This window comes from Budorcas taxicolor, chromosome 9 (genome assembly GCF_023091745.1).
Source record: "Budorcas taxicolor isolate Tak-1 chromosome 9, Takin1.1, whole genome shotgun sequence".
In the NCBI taxonomy this organism is placed as follows: Eukaryota; Metazoa; Chordata; class Mammalia; order Artiodactyla; family Bovidae; genus Budorcas; species Budorcas taxicolor.
Genome location: NC_068918.1, coordinates 25,001,231 through 25,024,149, shown reverse-complemented (window position 1 = coordinate 25,024,149; position 22,919 = coordinate 25,001,231). Strand labels below are relative to the sequence as shown.

The 22,919-nt window shown below is 40.1% G+C and overlaps 1 protein-coding gene and 1 long non-coding RNA gene across 3 annotated transcripts in view; one reads left to right on the top strand and one right to left on the bottom strand.

The window, feature by feature from the left end:
* Positions 1-22,919, bottom strand: part of ROS1 (ROS proto-oncogene 1, receptor tyrosine kinase) — a 124,070-nt gene that overhangs the window by 53,235 nt on the left and 47,916 nt on the right. The window contains exons 18-26 of the mRNA XM_052645576.1: positions 22,045-22,145; positions 10,660-10,877; positions 10,165-10,325; positions 9,649-9,793; positions 6,666-6,928; positions 4,458-4,521; positions 3,489-3,691; positions 1,517-1,722; positions 144-427 (exon numbers count right to left, since the gene is read on the bottom strand). Of these exons, the coding sequence (XP_052501536.1) occupies positions 144-427; positions 1,517-1,722; positions 3,489-3,691; positions 4,458-4,521; positions 6,666-6,928; positions 9,649-9,793; positions 10,165-10,325; positions 10,660-10,877; positions 22,045-22,145 (1,645 nt within the window). The remainder of the gene's footprint in view (positions 1-143; positions 428-1,516; positions 1,723-3,488; positions 3,692-4,457; positions 4,522-6,665; positions 6,929-9,648; positions 9,794-10,164; positions 10,326-10,659; positions 10,878-22,044; positions 22,146-22,919) is intronic.
* LOC128053109 (uncharacterized) overlaps positions 1-22,919 on the top strand; it is a 104,826-nt gene that overhangs the window by 68,427 nt on the left and 13,480 nt on the right. The window lies entirely within an intron of this gene.

Below are 22,919 nucleotides of genomic sequence, written 5' to 3'. Positions count from 1 at the left end.
GAGTAAATACCATACACGTATATTATTTGTATGTATATACATATATATATCCATTTGAGTATGTGTTGAATGTAACCCCTTTTAAATGGGATGGGAAGGTCTCCCATCGCCAGCGAAGATCTGCATACACACAGGTGTCTTACCGAGTGGAGCAGGCAGGATGATAACTTGCCAACACTGACATGCTTCTAGATCTGTTGCCCAGATCTCTTGACCTTTGACAAAGTATATCTGTGGTTTCTTTAGATCAGAGGTGTCAATAGTCATTGCTCCACTCAACTCAGATTCAGTCACGTTGCAAGAACATTGGCTTCCGTTTGGATGGTTTATGACTGGAGGTTGCAGAATTCGGTGCACAGTCTGGTTCATAATACCGTAGTAGAACATCTGAGATCCAGAATCAAAAACTTCTGCCCAATATAGGCGACTATTGGGGGGAAAAAGATCCTCCAATTTAATCAGTTAAACCTACCATCACACATATCACTTTCTAATGAAGAGAAATCATTTCTAATGACTGTGGGAACAAATGCCACCTTTAGAGAGGACATGTCTCAGTGCTCAAAAACCTTCTGATGGAAAAGGTCACGTCAAGTCCAGTATGTAGCATTTTCCAACAATTTCTCAAGAAATGTGTTTCCAACAAAAGCCTTGGACTATAATGACCTTGTAAGTGTGTGTTAGTCACTCATTTGTGTCTGACTCTTTGTGGCCCCATGGACTGTAGCCCATCATGACGGCTCCTCCATCCATGGAATTCTCCAGGCAACAATACTGCAGTGAATAGCCATTCCCTTGTCCAGGGCATCTTCCCAACCCAGGGATCAAACCCGTGTCTCCTGAATTGCAGGCGAATTCTCCACCGTCTGAGTCACCAGGGAAGCCTTCATGATCTTAGGTATTGTATTAAATGGCTCATTAAAGGCTCTAAATATGAAACACACTTGCCAACTTTCCGTCAACACCATCGCCATTCCTCTCTTCTTAAGTTTGTTTCTACTTAATACTAGTCACCAATCTAGTTTCAAGATAGACTATAACCATGCTAATGGCACAAACACAAGCAGCCTGAAAAACTTCCCTTCAGGTCTGAATGGAGGTCTTACAATTCATCTAATGAATGAATGAATGAATTAAAGACAAATGAGCCCAGAATATCATTTACTGTGCAAAACAAACTGCCTATCTCCTGCTCATTTCCCACCACTGTCTCAGTCCCCTTCCTGTCCTTACCAACTGGGGGTATTTATTAAATTCACTGGATTAAAAATACACTTCAGTTTCCTGCTGGTAATTAATCTAACTTTAGGTTAAAGGAGTTCTCAGTATGGATGAATTTTATATATTGGTGGTTATGGGCTCATTATTCATACATAGGATTACTTACTGTAAGTTAACATCAAGAACATTAAGCATCTTATTGTCCCATCATTGACTCTGATATTAAACCAAAGATATCACATTAAATATGTTTATATCTATTTCATCACAATAGAAACAGATATACTTCACATACCTTAAAAAAGGATACACAGAAAAAGAAGTTATTGTTGAATTTCTGTTGCAAACTTTCAGCTTCCTGGGATATTTCACCTTGTTTTCAAGATCCATATCAAATATTTGCATTCTGCTTTGTGATTCTTTCAGCACAAAGTAGAGGTGCCTTGAAATCCAGTCAATTGTAATAAATGTGATATCAAAAACCAGTGCATCTCTAAAAATCTTAACAACAGGTAGAAAGCACAATCAAGAAGATAGTGGTCATTTTTCTCAAATCTGATGACTTTTTTAAAACATTCAGATTACTTATTAACTGCACTTCTCTTTTGTGATATCAAACCTTGATAACTCTGGATTGTGTACCATTGTAACACGGGACCTCTTTTCACACGCGGTTAATTTCAATCACCATGGCTTCAACTGTAATCCATAGACAGTGCTACAAATCTACATTTTCAGGCAAGACAGCTCATTGAGTTACTGATTCAAATACCAAACGACCTACTGAAAATCTCCAAATGAAAGATCCCAGAAAACAGAATGCATCACTCCACCCCCAAATCTCCTTTTCTCCTGCATTTGATATTATTATGGATTTCCAACACTCACCCGAGGAACAATCTTGACAATTGTCATTCACCCTTGACTTCTTCCTCCCATTACTACCCGTAGTGAATTAGTCCTATTTTAAATATCTTCCAAGTTTATCCTCTCCTCTTTCACTCACTGGCTCTCGTTTCCTGCTTAACATTTCCCATCTGGATTTCTGTGATAGCCTCCTGACTGCCTCTGACTTAACCTTCTCTAAGGTTATTCAGACAGGTAACAGAGAGGTCTTCCTGAAACACTAGTTGATTGCATTAATAATCAACTAAATGTCTTGAATGGCTTAATGTTGGCTTTTAAATTGACACTCAACTCCTTAGCACAGTAAAGAAGGCCCACTCCATTCAGGGGCCTGCCCACCTCTTCAGCTTTAACACCTGCCTTTCACTCTGCCCCCTCACCTCCATCTCCATTCCAAGTTCCTTCTACTTGCTGTTGTGTAGTCACCAAATCATGTTCAATTCTTTTGACACCCCAAGGACTATAGCCAGGCTCCTCTGTCTGTGGGATTTCTCAGGCAAGAATACAGGAGTGGGCTGCCATTTCCTTCTCCAGGGGATCTTCCCAACCCAGGGATGAAACCCACGTTTCCTGCATTGCAGGCGGATTCTTTACTGCTGAGCCACCAGGGAAGACCTCCTTCTATTTACAGCTCCCCAAACAGGCTGTGACTCTCTGGTTTCCCAGACTTTGCTGATCTCTCAGCCATGCCCCACTTTCACCTGGTTCATCATCTTTGTACCCAAGATGTCTCTCCACTCTACCACTATCACCGCCATTCCACCCTGGGTTAAGTATCCGTTCTCTGCAGTCCCATTGCATCCTGCCCTCGGCACAGCACTTACAGTCTTCTGCCTATCCCCTCCACTAGCTAAATTCAGTGAATGCCTACCACATGCCAGGCATTGTGCTAAGTGCCTTCCAAGGCTTAGCTCATTCATCTTCACCCTAAGATGAGGGACTATGCAACCACAGTGGTTAAAGAAACTGCTGACGGTCACAGATCTAGCATGTAACAGAGTTAGAATTAAACTCTAGCTTATCAGATTTCAAAGCTCACCCTCTTAACCACTATGCAAGCCTGTCTTCCTTATCTTAGACTGATACAAGAGTGGATTTGTTCAAAGACAGTGACTTTTTTTTTTTTTACCTCTATCTCAGGTAACACAGTGCCTTAAACCCACTGTTTGCTAAATTAAGCCTGAATCACATTTGCCGCAAATCTAACCTGAATTCATTTGGAACTAAGTAACCGTACAACACCTGTCTTTTTCAGCCATTCTAATCTTAATGTCTCAACCACTGGCCAGTCATTTTAATCACAGGCTTGTGTGATAGGCAAATATTCCACTTTCGTTTAAAGGAATTACATGGCAAAATACCTTAGTGCTGGACCGGTTGTCCATTCTGAGGAGGAAGAGGGAGTCTCCCTGAGCACAGTACCCCACTGCATCATCAGCTGTGTAGCCCATGGCAGCGACATCGCCTTCTGCTGAAAACGTCCATGCGACCTGATTTCGATCCATATCTAACAAAGTTATCTTGTTGTCAACGAGAGTTATGAGGTATGGAATTGGGTTAATTTCTAAAAACAAAACCCATAGATAATATGTATGAGAAAAAGAACTTTAGCAAAACCCCTTGATTCAGTATCAGACCATTTTGAAACCCATGAGTCTCTGGGCTCATGGACTATACCTATACCTGTCTCAATGGAGACTGCCCAGGCACTCTAAGCCTAGGTTTATATAACCAGGTTAGGCGGTGATAAAAATTGATTACTTTGTTTGACTTTAATTTCAGCTCAGAGATAGTACTTGGGTATCCCTGAGAATACTAAGGGTCAAAATGTTTTTAAATCACTAGAGAGAGAGTGAAGTGAAAATTGCTCAGTCATGCCCAACTCTTTGCGACCCCATGGACTGTCCATGGAATTCTCCAGGCCAGAATACTGGAGTGGGTAACCGTTCCCTTCTCCAGGCGATCTTCCCAACCCTAGGGATCAAACCCAGGTCTCCCACATTGCAGGCAGACTTTTACCAGCTCAGCCACAAGGGAAGCCCAAAAACACTGGAATGGGTAGCCTATCCCTTCTCCATGGGATCCTCCCAACCCAGGAATCAAACCAGGGTCTCCTGTAATGCAGGCAGATTCTTTACCAACTGAGCTATCAAGGAAGTTCCTGATAATTAAATCACTAATTGTTATTAATATTTTATAATCAAATCAAATTTATATTATATAAACTTAATATAATATTAATATTTCTATAAAACTGAAATAATATTAATATTTTATAATTAAATCACCAACTGTAATTAACATTTGTACAGGTTTCAGATCATAAATACCTGATGTTTTGGACTTTACTATGTCAGAAAATGGTCCAGGTCCTTTTGATGTGAAGACTCGAACCTAAAGAAAGAAAAGGATGTAAAGAAGTGCTTTCAGAAGTGTCCTGAGTGACAATAATTAAGTGCTGAGACTGATAAATTATTGAATGCTTCATTTCAGAGTTATGAGATACATTATGAATAGTTTCAGTTAGTCACATCTAAGTATACAGCAATAAATTATAGGGAAAAATATTGCCCTAAACTGCTATTGCTAGGGCTTTTTTCATCCAGAAAAGTACAAAGTAATGGCACAAATCCCTATTGCAAAAGATCAAACGTTTTTAAAAAAAGGTCTTTAGCTATTTCCAAAATTAAGTTACATGGAATATTTAACAGAAACAAAACTATATCGATTATGGTAAACTTCCACTTATCATGAAATCCACATGAAGTTTCAAATAACTAAATTTACTGTACTTTTTAAAAAGGAAATTTATACAAAGAAAATAGTAATTAACCCTTATGTTTGAAAATGAATAGTCTGTTTCAAACCACTTTTACATAGATTATCTCCACAGCTACTGAGAGCAGAAACTGGACAAAGATCATCATTAGGGTGTCCAGCCAAAAGGACACATGTAGGGCCTGGCATGAGAACTAAGTCTTCTGAGGTCTGTATGCTTTTCTTCCCACTGTGCCACACTGCATTCCAATAGCAACATTTTTAAACAATTTTTATTAAATGTCTTTTATTATATAATAATTATTTCCACTTCCAAACCTTGCCTGTGTACTATAGCCTACAAGAAAATTGCCGTCCATAATGATGACCTTGAAAAACAGATCCTCAAGTGTTCTCTCAATCAACAAAATATTGGTTCATTTTTATTATACTTCTATTAAATCAATTCTACTGTATTCTATTTATTACTATCTGTCTCTGGTGTGTGTGTATGTCTGTGTGTAGCATGGTGCATACATATATACACATATATTTTATATATATCAAGCAGTCTTCACTTTTGCACTGGACTATTCAAGTAAAACTCATGCCTTTGCATGTGTGTCACTTTGCAAAGTTCTGTGCTGACTGAGATTTGAACCACTATAACCATATAGGCTCAGCAGTATAGAATCTGTCTGCCAGTGCAGGAGACATGGGAAGAGCCCCTGGAGGAGGAAATGGCAAGCCATTCCAATATTCTTGCCTGGGATATCCCATGGACAGAGAAGCCTGGTGAGATACAGTTCACAGGGTCACAAGCGAGTCGGACACAACCGTGAGACTAAACAACATCAACAAACCATAGAGGCAAGCACACCTAACCAGTATATTTGTTTGATTAGCACACACATAATTCTTAACAAATAGGAATGTGCATTATATTTCACTTTTATGTATAATTTTTATTAGTATATGTTAACCTAATATATTATAAAAATAATTGTTGAATTAAAATTTTACAAAAATAAAATAGATCTTCTGGAAACCACAAATCTTTAAAACTCTCCCCAAAACCATATGTTTCCCAAAAAGGATGGAAAATAACTCTAAATGTGCACAGCCTTGTCACTAGCCTGATATATAATGAAGATGTAAAAATCATCAAGCCATCTACCATAAGGGGAAAGCTTTGTCATACTAAATTTAAAATGCCCAAACAAGTGGCAGTAGCTTTTTCCTTTTGACTTCTACTCTCTTTCACTTTCTTCTCTCTCAGCAGCCAGGTGAAAAATGTGAGATGTCAACTACTTAGACCCTCAGCTTTTATATCCTTCGATAACTGGAAGTAAGGGCATCCCCACTTGTTGGATGCCTCCCAGCATTTGATGTGATATGATGGAAAGGATTCTAGAAGCCAGACCAAACAGCACACTACTTCCCAACCACACAGCTTTGGTACCTCACCGATGCACCCAGGGACATGGCTTTTTCTTCACAATGTGAAGATCAAATGAGATAATCAATATAAAAGCACCTACCGTGATACATGGCCTTTAGTGATGGGGCCAAAAATAATGATTTGTTCTGAATCTGGAAGCAAGAAAGTGTCAAGATGTCCTTTATCCTAGCTGTACCCTCTCCCTGCTGTATATTTGCTGCCCACTTGACCTCTGTGATTACAGCATACATCAGATTATTAACAGAGCAGACTTCTTAACCAGGTCCTTTAATCCACTGTCTACACTAAGACCCCCGTATCCCCATTTTCACTCTCGTACCTGGAAGGCAACACTGTACCCGGGACTCACGCCCTCAAGTTGAAAAGACATCACTGAGGGAGTGACACTGACAGCAAGCCAGTCTTCAACTGTTCTGTTGGTGTCATTTTGGTTGGATATTTGGTAGAAAATTTCGAATCTTGTTAACACACCATTTTCATGCTGAGGCTTATTCCACCTAAATTCCACCACAACTTCATTCTTGTTATGGTGTTTTTCACTTGGTAATATAAATATTCTGGGATTCTCTGGTGCTGATGGAACTGAAAAGCAGAGACACAGGGCAGAAAAGAATATTAGGTCGACTTCTATCACTCACGATGAGGGTACAGAGCAACGTAGTAATAAATATTTCTCATTCCAGTTAAGGTGTATCTATCTTGTCCTTAAAGATCTTCTGGAGAGAATATGCCATCGATTTCTTCAGGAACCTATCCTGATATTTCTGCTAGTTTTCCTTTTCTCCAACCCAAATCCTGCTTACTACTATTGAGGCTATCTTTCTAGTCTGTTTGTATACATGGAAGCTAGCTAGTTCTCCTTATAAAATACAGTATTTACTCTCATTCTGGAGGCGGAAATGGCAGTCACCACTGGAAGGAAGACACTGTCTCTATCTAGATTTTAGCCAGTTCAGGGTATAAAATAAAGCATATCCAGGGTCCGGGTCATCTCATCTAGAACCCTCTCTGTGAGTATGGCTTGACTGTTGCCATCTATTCTAGAGCCAAACCAAGCAACTGAGCCTCTCACAGTCCTTTAATTAATTTCTCTCTCTGTGTGCATGTCAATCAAGAGAAGCTATTCCGCCTGTTTTCCAAGTTGTGCCATCCAAGACGTCCCTCTTCTTTCTCAGGATTCCCCCACAAGGTCTTCTCCCAGTCTGTCACTCCAATCCCATCGCTCCTTAATGTTCAGCCCTCACATCATTATCCAATCCCCAGGCTGGATATCCAATCCCCAGGCCTTCTTACATTGTACGTACATCGGATAAACCTCTTCTTGCTTCATCCCTTAGAGCCCAGCTAAAGTTTCCACTCCCCGAAGGAAGGCTTTCCCTGGTCACACCAGTCCCCAAGCATGGCCCTCTCTTAAGAATGCTTCACCTGATAGAGGCGAAGTTTTCACGGCTTGTTCATTCACTCTCTGCTACTGCTAGTCAACTGTCACTGTCTCATTTCTATTATTATTAGCACTTTCTGTGTTTTTCTGTCTGCATTTTTTAAACTTTTCCCCCCGGCTTTATTAAGATATAATTGATATACGGGCTTCCCTGGTGGCTCAGACGGTAAAGAATCTCCTGCAATACAGGAGACCCAGATTCAATCCCTGAGTCAGGAAAATGCCCTGGAGAAGGGAATGGCACCCGCTGCAGTATTCTTGCCTGGAGAATTACATGGACAGAAGAGCCTGGCAGGCTAGAGTCCATGGGGTTGCAAAGAGTTATATACTACTGAGTGACTAATACTTTCAATAGACATATAACGTTTAGGTTTACGGTGTACAGTGTGATGGTGTGATACACACATATATATTGCAAAATGATTAAGGTCAATTAACACATCAACTTACATAATTATAATTGTTTGATGTGGTGGTAATATTTACTATCTACTCTCTTAGCAACTTTCAGGTATATAATACAGTATTGTTGACTACAGTTACCATGATGTACATTGATCCCCAGAACTCATAACTGTTTTATGAGCTTCATCAGAGAAAGAGAGAAAGCACCTTTTCTTGATCCTTATTAAATCCCCCCAAATCTAGGAGAGGACTGGCACACAGTAAGTGCTTAATAAATATTTGTCAATTTGAATAATTTCCAACTATATTATAAATTTCCCCCAAGGCAAGTGCCAAATCGTACCATCCTTCCTTACTGCTGAGTACTGAAGATCCCTTGCTCTCAGTGCATCCCCTGATGGGTGCAGTCAAGTCCGTTTCCACAGAAGAATTCTACCAAAGCTAACATCCCAAGACAATCTCAAAGAGTGCACACCTGGATCCAAACGCTAACTGCTCCAGAACCTGCCCAGGTTCCACTATGTTCCTGTTATGAGACTCACGAATAAATACTGCTGATAAAATCTTAACAGTTAAAAAAATGCAATGGCAAATGGATTTCTATGTTTATTGAGCTCTTACTGCCTGCCAGGTCCCATGCTGGGAAGTTTATATAAATTAAATTAACATGATATGATCATTTGCCAATGTTTACAAAAATAACTGAGTGGAGATTTGAAGAAACTAAAGTGAAAAGTTCAGAGTAAGCCCCAGCCCAGCCACTTACTAACTGTCCTACATGGGGCAACTCCTAGGCTTACCATAACGTAATAACCTGCTAAGAGATTGTTATCTCTTAGCATAACGGAGATAATAACACCTGTTCTACCTACAGCAGAGCTAGGTAAGGATCAAATAAATGATACAATGATGTTTCTGACACGATATGGATGTAATAAATGTTTAATAAAGAAATGATACATATAAATGTACTTTGTACATTTTTAAGTGATATACACATGTAAAGGTGTGGCTAATTTTCTTTTTAAAAATATATTCCAAAGAAAAACATTTTTTTTAAAGTTTAGACATCCGTTGTTCACCTACAGAAGATTCTGAGTTACCATCTGTAAGAACACTTCCTGGTAAACCTGCCTTCCAGGAAATTTTTACGTTCTTAAATCCCCTTTGTCCTTATGAAGCATTTCACAAATAACCTGAAACATATTTCTGCATTATATACATACATCATCACAGTCAAGTGAAACAGTCTTTAAGGAATCTGAAATACTGTTTTGAAATGAATTATGCAGATTTAATTGTGCTATTCTATTCCCCAAAAAGTCACTGAAAGAGTATTGAATCTAAATACATCTACACAAAACTAAATACTATTGTTAAAAATGATTAATTATCCGTTCTAGATCATGGAAAGCGAGATTTTGCCTTTTTTAAAAAGAGATTTTAGCCCCTGTACCTGTTTCAGGTGTTCGGAGTGATAGAGATGTTTTGGGACCCTTTCCCCAGTAGGTATAAGGAATGACAGAAAGATTAAATAAGGCATAGGGCTCCAGCCCTTCCACAGTAAATACAGGTTTAGACTGTTGTTCACTAGCCAGGAACTAAAATATAAGCACAAAATATTATTTTCTTAGGAAGAGAATCATAACATTTTTTTTCAAATTACAATCTTAAAACTTTGGTCCACATGAAAGTTAACCTTGCAATTTTGGAAATGCTAATGTTGGTAAGTTTCACGTTGTTCCACAACACTAGTGTATGTAACACACGAATGGTTAACACTAACCATAAAGCAATCAGAGACTAGCTGTAAAACAGAATTCTCAGGAATAATCTTTATAACCGAATGCTACAGGAACAGTGACGGAGATGGACTCAGCTAAGTAAGGAAAGTACAAATCAGTATAGGCAGGCCTGATGAAGATGGTACAGTCTGTTTGAAAACTAGAAGTTACTAGAACCAATGCCATACCTTAGAATGAGCACTAAATTCCACACTGTAGAAAATTACGCCCCAATCCACTGCTGGGGGAGCATTCCAGAGGATGTGAAATCTCGAAGCATTTCCTTCAATCATAAATGAAGACTCTGGAATGGCATCTGGAATAACCTTAGGGGTAAAGGAAAAGTTCCCTAAGGGATGAAAGAAAGAATAGAGAGAGAAAAAATGGGGATTATCAATTATCGTGGACACATGGAATATTAATAGAAATTGCTGATAATTAGAACCAAAATGAAAATTTTCTTTCCTTTAATATATTCTGAAAATCATCTTTTTCTGACTGTTTCAGGCTGAAAATTTGGGTTAAGAGTTAAAAGGATTGCAAGCAAATCAACAGAAACTACTAAAGCCATCTTTCCCTCTTAAAACATAATTTTAAAGGAAAAAAAAATAATACCCCAACCTTAAAATTTATTTAACAGAACATACGGAGAAGAGAGGGTAAGCAGGAATAAAATATAGTACCTGGCAGAGGCTTGAGGGATGTCTGAACAATTGTGAACTGATTAAATTTGGCTGGTTCCAAAACAGAGACGCTGGTCCTCTGACCAATTTCCTGAGCTGTGATAATCCGAAAACCATTGATCCAGAAGAGCCGACCACTGTAGTACATCAGTGCATTCTGGGAAATGTCGGAGGTGCTCCAGGCTGCGAATTCTGTGATGGTGGTATCCCCAGCACTGCTGAAACAGGACACCAGTTAGCGTGTGTGTCTGGAGTGGGGTAAGGGTTGGTACATTCAAGTAGCGAATTCAAGGGGAGAGAATGTGTGTTTGTTTAGTGTGTGTGTTTGAGAACAAACTTTGAGACAATAATTCTCATTATTCTTAATTCTATGTAAAGTTGACTTTTTGCATTTTTTCCAGGAAGTATTCCTAAAGTAGATTTTCCAGGGCTTTTCTTATGAACGTGATATTGCAATAGCAAGTGTTACACAGATCTTAATCAATCCTCGTGATTTTTCGTAACAACCCCACATGGAAGGCACAACCCACTGATTGGTTTCTCCCTCACTGCCTTCCTCTTGTTCCTGGTTAGTCATACTGTTTACTCACCAATCTTTATTCTAAGCTGTTTGATCCTTCACTTTATACTATTCACAACTGTCGGTTGCTTCATTGATACTTACCAATTTCCACAGTTTAGTCCAAATGCTCTGTTTCAGACCAAGGAATTCAAATAAACAGAATGTCATTTAAAATTGCTTTTAAAGTTTTTTCTCAATGATGAGGAATTTTATAATGATTTTTACTTTAAAAATCTGCTTGGTTTACTCCGGTTTTCTAGTACTAATTACTCCGGTTTTCTAGTACTAATTACTCTGGTTTTCTAGTACTCAATAATAACTATCTCAAGTGATTCTCAGCCTTTTGGAGTAGTCATTTCATTAAAAAAAAAGTGATTTCTCTAAATCTTTTAAAGTGTTGACATTCCCCTTTATAGAAAAATATGGCACAAAAAAGTTTTGTTTTGAGAGTTTCATAATACCTCCTTGAGAAAACCAAAATTACCTCAGACGATCTGGAAGTTGTGAGCCTTATAAAGAAAAACGACATTCACACGTACTATTCCCGTAGTCCTTTTTTTTGTAAAAGATTCTTTATTCATACCTATTCAGATGTGAAGACAGCACCTGGCTTGCCTTTTGGACTTTCACCTTTTCTAATTTTACACTTTCTTGTTTCCACTTCTCATGAGACCTTTCCAGTATATCTCTTGGTGAGATATATAAAACCAAATTCCATATGGAAGGAAGCTCACCAAGCAGGATGCACTTGACCTGAGAAGGCTGGCACTTCTGGACCATGCACAGGGCTGCTGCAGCCTAGATCCTACAGATAGGTTCCTGTTAGCCTTGTTCACAAGTGGTTTATTCAGCATTCCCCAAACAGTCTCCAAGACAGAGACCTCCCTGCAGGCTGAGACTGGAAATCCCTTAATTGTCATTGGCTGGGATTGCCCTTCATGCCCAGCTGAAGACTTTTATTCTGTGAAGATCTTCTGGGCCGATCCAAAAATTCTTGACATCTGGTATTCATCACAAATTCAGCACAACCTCCTCACTTGCAGGAAGTCAGCACCTCAAACCCTTCAGTCCACAGCAACAGGTAAGTTCAGTTCAGTTCAGTCGCTCAGTCGTGTCCGACTCTTTGCGACCCCATGAATCACAGCATGCCAGGCCTCCCTGTCCATCACCAACTCCCGGAGTTCACTCAGACTCATGTTCATCGAGTCAGTGATGTCATCCAGCCATCTCATCCTCGGTCGTCCCCTTCTTCTCCTGCCCCCAATCCCTCCCAGCATCAAAGTTTTCTCCAATGAGTCAACTCTTCGCATGAGGTGGCCAAAGTACTGGAGTTTCAACTTTAGCATCATTCCTTCCAAAGAAATCCCAGGGCTGATCTCCTTCAGAATGGACTGGTTGGATCTCCCCACAGTCCAAGGGACTCTCAAGAGTCTTCTCCAACACCACAGTTCAAAAGCATCAATTCTTCGGCGCTCAGCCTTCTTCACAGTCCAACTCTCACATCCATACATGACCACTGGAAAAACGATAGCCTTGACTAGACGGACCTTAGTCGGCAAGTAATGTCTCTGCTTTTGAATATGCTATCCAGGTTGGTCATAACTTTTCTTCCAAGGAGTAAGCGTCTTTTAATTTCATGGCTGCAATCACCATCTGCAGTGATTTTGGAGCCCCCCCAAAATAAAGTCTGACACTGTTTCCACTGTTTCCCCATCTATTTCCCATGAAGTGATGGGACCAGATGCCATGATCTTCATTTTCTGAATGTTGAGCTTTAAGCCAACTTTTTCGCTCTCCTCTTTTACTTTCATCAAGAGGCTTTTTAGTTCCTCTTCACTTTCTGCCATAAGGGTGGTGTCAGCTGCATATCTGAGGTTATTGATATTTCTCCCAACAATCTTGATTCCAGCTTGTGCTTCTTCCAGTCCAGTGTTTCTCATGATGATGCACTCTGCATAGAAGTTAAATAAGAAGGGTGACAATATATAGCCTTGACGTACTCCTTTTCCTATTTGGAACCAGTCTGTTGTTCCATGTCCAGTTCTAACTGTTGCTTCCTGGCCTGCATACAGATTTCTCAAGAGGCAGGTCGGGTGGTCTGGTATTCCCATCTCTTTCAGAATTTTCCCCAGTTTATTGTGATCCACACAGTCAAAGGCTTTGGCATAGTCAATAAAGCAGAAATAGATGTTTTTCTGGAACTCTCTTGCTTTTTCAATAATCCAGTAGACGTTGGCAATTTGATCTCTGGTTCCTCTGCCTTTTCGAAAACCAGCTTGAACATCTGGAAGTTCATGGTTCATGTATTGCTGAAGGCTGGCTTGGAGAATTTTGAGCATTACTTTACTAGCATGTGAGATGAGTGCAATTGTGTGGTAGTTTGAGCATTCTTTGGCATTGCCTTTCTTTGGGATTGGAATGAAAACTGACCTTTTCCAGTCCTGTGGCCACTGCTGAGTTTTCCACATTTGCTGGCATATTGAGTGCAGCAGTTTCACAGCATCATCTTTCAGGATTTGAAATAGCTCAACTGGAATTCCATCACCTCCACTAGCTTTGTTCGTAGTGATGGTGTCTAAGGCCCACTTGACTTCACATTCCAAGATGTCTGGCTCTAGATGAGTGATCACACCATCGTGATTGTTGGGGTCTTGAAGATCCTTTTTGTACAGTTCTTCTGTGTATTCTTGCCACCCCTTCTTAATATCTTCTGCTTCTGTTAGGTCCAGACCATTTCTGTCCTTTATCGTGCCAAAGCTCGATTTAAATCGAAGCTCAACAAAAAATGCACTAAAAGGTAACTCCTTCCATGAAGCATAAGATAGGTATAGAGGTCAGCTGAGGTTACTCTACTGGAGGTTTAGTCATTTATTCAGCAAATGCTGGGTGCCTAGTTCTGTGGTGGCCACTAGGAATACAGTGGTAAATAAGACAAATGAAGTTCCTGCCCTCCTAGAATATGCAGCCTAGTAGAATAGGCAGGTAAGAAGCAAATAACTACATCATTGAATGACACTTTAAATGGAAAGGTAGAATGGGCTGGTCTGGTCAGAGAAAGCCTCTCTTAGAGAAAACCATGTTTAAGCTGAGCCACGCCGTCTGAACACAAAGTAAGCAAGAGCAGCAGGTTTGGGGACCCGTTTATTCAGAGAGAACAGCAGGGTGTCGGCACCTTTAGAGCAATGTGCTCAGTTCTGACATGACTGAATATGCCTGAACTTTTACTGCAGATGCAACCTGTTTTAACCTCCAAGACAGATGTGGTGTTATACTGTAATAGATTCATTATTTAATAAACCGAAGGGAATGGTTGTACATAGCAGAGGGAACAGCTTGAACAGCCACTCACAGCTGTCATCAAGTTCCGGGTATGCTGAAAGACAGTAAACAGCTAATCTCATCTCTATTGCTGTTTAGTCACTAAGTCACATCCGACGCTTTGTGACTCCATGGATTGCAGCCTACCAGGCTTCTCTGTCCGTGGGATTTCTCCAGGCAAGAATATTGGAGTGGGTTGCCATTTCCTTTTCCAGGCAATCTTTCTGACCCAGAGACCGAGCTTGCGTCTCCTGAATTGGCAGGTGGAGTCTTTACCACTGAGCCACCAGGGAAGCCCAATCTCATCTCTACTGTATCCTAGAATTACACTGTCCAATAAGGTAGGCTACAGGTGACTACTGAGCCCTTAGCTACCAAAATTAAGGAACTGAATTTTTATATTATTTAATCTTAGTTAACTTAGGTTAGAATTTTAAGCTAATATTTTACTTATACATTATAAATCATATATATGATTTTCTAGAAAACTTCTCAAGTATTTCGGAAAAACTTGGGTACATAAATCAACTTTTTCAACTGTAAATTTTATAAAATCTAACTACAGATCAAATATTTCCTATAAAAACTTAGTGTGCAAATTGAGATGTGCTATGTATGTAAAATACACCCAGGCTATTAATTAGAATTAATATGAAAATGCAAATATCTCATTAATAATTTAACTAGGAAGTTTACAATTATGTATGTAGCTCACATTATTTGTATTGGGGGGTGATGATCTAGACTAGAGGTAAGGAACTTGAAATGCTGAAGAAGGAATTTGGGTTTTAAATTAGGGAAAATTTTCTGCTTGCAAGATGGTTCTGGAATTCCTATCTTTATCTACCACTGTTTTTTTCTGGTGTGATGAAGAGGCAAGACTTACTTGGAGGGCAAAATGCCTGTCATTTGTATAACCTTGTCCGGATCTGTTGCACTCCATTGGGCATACATACGAGGAAAATTAACCTTGAGATAAAGAAATGCATTTTTAAAGGGGAAACTTCCTTCTGTTATCTGCTGAATCCAATAGTATTGATTTTCTGGACACTTGAGAGCAGGACTCTCAAACAACGCCAGTTAGACTGTCCTCTGAGGTGTGCAGACGCATACAGAGAATCATGATCCTTCAGGACACTGTCACTGTGAGCACTGTCTATATCACACAGACAGATTCTTTTGACAATCAGACTGCCAGTACTTCACATTTCTAGGAAAAGGAACAGCCAATTTTCTATGGTTCACAACTGGGAAACTAGCTAGAGCTTTATGTTACAGCCGCTATAAAATAAATGATTAATCAGATTGCTGTGTATATGCTTGTATGCATTTTATATATCTGGGTTCAATTCCTGGGTTGGGAATATCGCCTGGAGAAGGGAATGGCTACCCACTCCAATATTCTTGCCTAGAGAATTCCAGGACAGAGAGCCTGGCAGGCTATAGTTCATAGGGTCACAAAGAGTTGACCCCATGAGTGACTGAGGATGCATGCACATACACCTTTATATATATATATATATATACACATATTCACTCTATTATATGTTTATATATGTATGCTGCTACTGCTGCTAAGTTGCTTCAGTCGTGTCTGACTCTGTGCGACCCCATAGACAGCAGCCCACCAGGCTCCCCCATCCCTGGGATTCTCCAGGCAAGAACACTGGAGTGGGTTGCCATTTCCTTCTCCAATACATGAAAGTGAAAAGTGAAAGTGAAGTCGCTCAGTTGTGTCCGACTCTTCGTGATCCCATGGACTACAGCCCACCAGGCGCCTCCATCCACGGGATTTTCCAGGCAAGAGTACTGGAGTGGGGTGCCATTGCCTTCTCCATTATATATGTATACATATTCCTTTTTCATATTCTCTATGATTAAGAATTTTTCCATAAACCAAACAAAAGTATTTTTAATCTAAAAGTAATCTTGAAATTGTATTCATAGAACAGGAACTTTTGGCATTTATAAGATTAGACTCTTTTGACACTTTGATGAAATGATGGATGCTCAGCTTCCAAGCACTCACACACATCCTAAAGCCAGCCATGAACTCCCTAGGGGGTCCAAGAACCCAGCATTAGAAATCTCTGCCCTAGAGCAGGACCTTTTGCTTTACTTTAACCTTTTCCTGACTATCTCCCCAATTTACTGTGTAACAGTCGGCAAATTTATACACATCTCTGCTCCAATGTCCTCTTCTATGAAATAACATGACCTCTAAATTATCCCTCTGACTGCTGTTCTCTAATGACTTTTCGTCCTTATTTTAATTTGAGATTTTGGGGGCAGGAGGAAAAGGGGACGACAGAGGATGAGATGGCTGGATGGCATCACCGACTCGATGGACGTGAGTTTGAGTGAACTCTGGGAGTTGGTGATGGACAGGGAGGCCTGGCGTGCTGCCATTCATGAGGTCGCAAAGAGTCAGACATGACTGAGCAACTGAACTGAACTGAACTGTTTCCTTGAAGTTAAAAACTATTGGCTGTTTAAACTAAAAATAGTAATAAACATGGATTTTATAGTATAGTTAAAAGTGAAATATATGACAACAAGAGCACAAAGAGTGCTGATGCTAAGTCGCTGCAGTCGTGTCTGACTCTGTGCGACCCCATAGACGGCAGCCCACCAGGCTCCCCCGTCCCTGGGATTCTCCAGGCAAGAACACTGGAGTGGGTCGCCATTTCCTTCTCCAATACATGAAAGTGAAAAGTGAAAGTGAAGTCACTCAGTTGTGTCCGACTCTTCGCGATCCCATGGACTGCAGCCTACCAGGCTCCCCCGTCCCTGGGATTCTCCAGGCAAGAACACTGGAGTGGGTTGCCATTTCCTTCTCCAATGCATGCATGCATGCTAAGTCACTGCAGTCGTGTCTGACTCTGTGTGACGCCATAGTCGGCAGCCCACCAGGCTCCCCCATCCCTGGGATTCTCCAGGCAAGAACACTGGAGTGGGTTGCCATTGCAAAATTGGAAACATATCATTATAAAGTTTTAAAAGCATTTATGAAATAAGAACACTTTGAATATGACAATGGTAAGTTGAAGATGTTTACTGTTAAAAGTGCTTATTTTACTCTCTAAAGCAATCTAAAGAAAATTATAAATACACATAATTTAAATGTCATAAGAGGAGATAAAATGGAATACCAAAATAGTATTTTATTCACTGTCAAAAATGTGTAAAGTAGAATAGAGGAATAAATGGCTGATGAGATTAATGGAAGTCAAACACCAAGATGGTAGACTTAAATCCAAACATATCATAAATAATTATACTAGATGTAAATGAACCAAACACCCCAATTAAAAGGCAGAAACTGTCAGACTGCATAAAAAGCAAAAACTTGTATGCTGTTTACAAGGAACACACTTTAAGGGTAAAGACAAATTGAAAGTAAAGAGATGAAGAGCTGTGCCCTGCAAACTAAGCATAAGAATGCTGCTATGACTTTCTTAATATCCTAATATCACAAATATTAACTTCCAAGGTAAGGAGCAGCGGCTGTGCTTTCCTGGAGCAGCCGTGAAGAGATACCCCATGACCAAGGGAAGAGAAACCCAAGTAATACGATAGGCACTGAGAGCGGGCATCAGAGGGCAACAGATAGAAACCACAACCACAGACAGCTAGTCAATCTGATCACACGGACCACAGCCTTGTCTAACTCAGTGAAACTAAGCCATGCCGTGTGGGGCCACCCACGGCAGACAGGTCACGGTGGAGAGGTCTGACAGAATGTGGTCCACTGGAGAAGGGAATGGCAAACCACTTCAGGATTCTTGCCTTGAGAACCCCATGAACAGTATGAAAAGGCAAAAAGACAGGACACTGAAAGATGGACCCCCTGGGTCGGTAGGTGCCCAATATGCTACTGGAGATCAGTCCAGAAATATCTCCAGAAAGAATGAAGGGATGGGGCCAAAACAAAAACAACACCCAGTTGTGGATGGGACTGGCGATAGAAGCAAGGTTCAATGCTATAAAGAGCAATATTGCATGGGAACCTGGAATGTCAGGTCCATGAATCAAGGCAAATTGGAAGTGGTCAAACAGGAGATGGCAAGAGTGAACATCGACATTCTAGGAAGCAGCGAACTAAGATGGACTGGAATGGGTGAATTTAACTCAGATGACCATTATATCTACTACTGTGGACAGGAATCCCTCAGAAGAAATGGAGTAGCCATCATGGTCAACAAAAGAGTCTGAAATGCAGTACTCAAATGCATCTTTTGGATGCAATCTCAAAAACTACAGAATGATCTCTGTATTTCCAAGGCAAACCGTTCAGTATTACAGTTATCCAAGTCTATGCCCCAACCAGTAATGCTGAAGAAGCTGAAGCTGAACAGTTATATGAAGACCTACAAAACCTTCAAGAACTAATACCCAAAAAAGATGTCCTTTTCATTATAGGGGACTGGAATGCAAAAGTAGGAAGTCAAGAAACACCTGGAGTAACAGGCAAATTTGGCCTTGGAGTACAGAATGAAGCAGGGCAAAGGCTTTGCCAAGAGAACGCACTGGTCATAGCAAACACCCTCTTCCAACAACACAAGAGAAGACTCTACACATGGACATCACCAGATGGTCAACACTGAAATCAGAATGATTATATTCTTTGCAGCCAAAGATGGAGAAACTCTATACAGTCAGCAAAAACAAGACCAGGAGCTGACTGTGGCTCAGATCATGAACTCCTTACTGCCAAATTTAGACTGAAATTGAAGAAAGTGGAGAAAACCACTAGACCATTCAGGTATGACCTAAATGAAATCCCTTATGACTATCCAGTGGAAGTGAGAAATAGATTTAAGGGCCTAGATCTGATAGACAGAGTGCCTGATGAACTATGGACGGAGGTTCATGACATTGTACAGGAGACAGGAATCAAGACCATCCTGCAGAAAAAGAAATGCAAAAAAGCAAAATGGCTGTCTAAGGAGGCCTTGCAAATAGCTGTGAAAAGAAGGGAAGTGAAAAGCAAAAGGGAAAAGGAAAGATATACCCATTTGAATGCAGAGTTCCAAAGAATAACAAGGAGAGATAAGAAAGCCTTCCTCAGAGATCAATGCAAAGAAGTAGAGGAAAACAACAGAATGGGAAAGACTAGAGATCTCTTCAAGAAAATTAGAGATACCAAGGGAACATTTTGTGCAAAGATGGGCTCAATAAAGGACAGAAATGGTAGGGACCTAACAGAAGCAGAAGATATTAAGAAGAGGTGGCAAGAATACACAGAAGAACTGCACAAAAACGATCTTCATGACCAAGATAATCACGATGGTGTGATCACTCGCCTAGAGCCAGACATCCTGGAATGTGAAGTCAAGTGGGCCTTAGAAAGCATCACTATGAACAAAGCTAGTGGAGGTGATGGAATTCTGGTAGAACTATTTCAAATCCTGAAAGATGATGCTGTGAAAGTGCTGCACTCAATATGCCGGCAAGTTTGGAAAACTCAGCAGTGGCCACAGGACGGGAAAAGGTCAGTTTTCATTCCAATCCCAGAGAAAGCGATGTCAAAGAATGCTCAAACTACCACACAGTTGCACTCATCTCACACACTAGTATAGTAATGCTCAAAATTCTCCAAGCCAGGCTTCAGCAATATGTGAACTGTAAACTTCCAGATGTTCAAGCTGGTTTTAGAAAAGGCAGAGGAACCAGAGATCAAATTGCCAACATCTGCTGGATCATGGTAAAAGCCAGAGAGTTACAGAAAAACATCTATTTCTGCTTTATTGACTATGCCAAAGTCTTTGACTGTGTGGATCACAATAAACTGTGGAAAATTCTGAAAGGGATAGGAATATCAGAACACCTGACCTGCCTCCTGAGAAATCTGTATGCAGGTCAGGAAGCAACAGTTAGAACTGGACATGGAACAACAGACTGGTTCCAAATAGGAAAAGGAGTACATCAAGTCTGTATATTGTCACCCTACTTATTTAACTTATATGCAGAGTACATCATGAGAAATGCTGGGCTAGAGGAAGCACAAGCTGGAATCAAGATTGTTGGGAGAAATATCAATAACCTCAGATATGCAGATGACAGGTGTCATATGCAGATGACACCCTTATGGCAGAAAGTGAAGAGGAACTAAAGAGCCTCTTGATGAAAGTGAGAGAGGAGAGTGAAAAAGTTGGCTTAAAGCTCAACATTCAGAAAACTAAAGTCATGGCATCCGGTCCCATCACTTCATGGGAAATAGATGGGGAAACAGTGAAAACAGTGGCTGACTTTATTTTTCTGGGCTCCAAAATCACTGCAGATAGTGATTGCAGCCATGAAATTAAAAGACACTTGCTCCTTGGAAGGAAAGTTATGACCAACCTGGATAGCATATTAAAAAGCAGAGACATTACTTTGCCAACAAAGGTCCATCTAGTCAAAGCTATGGTTTTTCCTGTGGTCATGTATGGATGTGAGAGTTGGACTATAAAGAGGGCTGAGCAGAGAAACATTGATGCTTTTCAACTGTGGTGTTGGAGAAGACTGTTGAGAGACCCTTGGACTGCAAGGAGATCCAACCTAAAGGAGATCAGTCCTGGTTGTTCATTGGAAGGACTGATGTTGTAGCTAAAACTCCTATACTTTGGCCACATCGTGAGAAGAGCTGACTCAATGCAAAAGACCATGATCCTGGAAAAGATTGAGGGCAGGAGGAGAAGGGGACGACAGAGGATGAAATGGTTGGATGACATCACCAACTCGATGGATGTGGGTTTGGGTGGACTCCGGAAGCTGGTGATGGACAGGGACACCTGGCATGCTGCAGTTCATGGGATCGCAAAGAGTCGGACATGACTGAGTGACTGAACTGAACTGAACTGAATATCAAAATAGTCTTTAAGATTAAGAGTATTACCATAGATGAATGAGAATATTTTATAGTGACAAAAGGAAATATAATCAAATATATAGATAAGAATACTAAACACAAAGCATCCAGATAGATCAACTAAAGAGGTCTACTGGCCTGTCATAATCATAGTTAGAGACTGTGTTAAGAAGCGTAGAAACCTATCCACTCATTTCCTAGGCTCTTGAGGGGCATTCTTCTCAGTGTCTCTGCTGGACTCTCCTTATACCACATTGCCATATTCACCATAGTGGCGGTTTATTCGGCTAAGTCATGTCTGACTCTTGCGATCTCATGGACTGTAGCCCGCCAGGTTCCTCTGTCCATAGGATTCTCCAGGCAAGAATACTGGAGTAGGGTGCCATTTCCTTCTCTAGGAGATCTTCCCAACCCAGGAACTGAACCCAAGTCTTTGTCATTGCAGGTAGATTCTTTACCAACTGAGCTAAGAGGAAAGCCATAGAATATTCACCATGTTCTACACTAATTAGTTGTTTACAAACTCATCTTTCCTTGCAAGCACAATGTCTGCAAACACAGTGGATAATTAGTAAATGTTTATTGAAAGAAAAATGAATTCTTAAGCACTATCATTTGCCTTCATTTGCCAGTTGCCTTCAGTATTACTCACCTTTGACCCCGAAGAACAGCTGTATACAGGTGAATACACTGACTATCTTGAACCAACCAATATAGGAACCCATCACTAAGGTCTAAAGTTAAAGCAATTACCTAAATAGAAAATAAGGAAAGAAAACAAATCAAATACATATTTAATCTTTGTGATTACATCATGCTTAAGCTACAGATTTCTCTTTAGCATCCTCTTTGGAATAATAAACTTGGTGATTTCTACCTTTTACTGAATATAAATATCATGTAAATATGCTTGTTACTATGTAGTTTGGATATAAGCACTAGTTTCCTAAAAATCCTCAAATGGCAGGAACTATCTATTATTCACTTCTATATACTTATCTCTAGTGGTTCTCAAAGTTTGATTTTTGGACTACCAGGATCAGCATCACCCGGGAACTTGTTACAAATACAAATTTTCAACCACACTCCAGGTCCTACTGAATGAGGAACTTTGAACCACTGTGCCAAGCCTTATCTAAAGCTAGCACAACTTTGGACTCTTCAGCCACATAAGTCAATGAATCTGATCGTTGTTTAAATCAGTTGTTCTCAAACATTGCTGCAGATTAGAATTACCTATGATTCTTTAAATATATCAATTTCCAGTCTGGCATCCTGTTAAATTTTAATCTCTGGAGATGGTACCCAGTCTCCAGTATGTCTTCAAATTCCCCAGATAATTCCAATGCATCACCAAGTTTGAGAACCAACCATTCAAGCCATTTTAAATTATATTAATATCTGTTAATTACAACTGAAAACATGCTGATAGTTTTCTAAAATACAATATAGACATGGTTTTCATGTGATACAATTGGATAGAGTCGTGTACATATGGAACTTTAGTCCCATTTCCAGCTGACATCT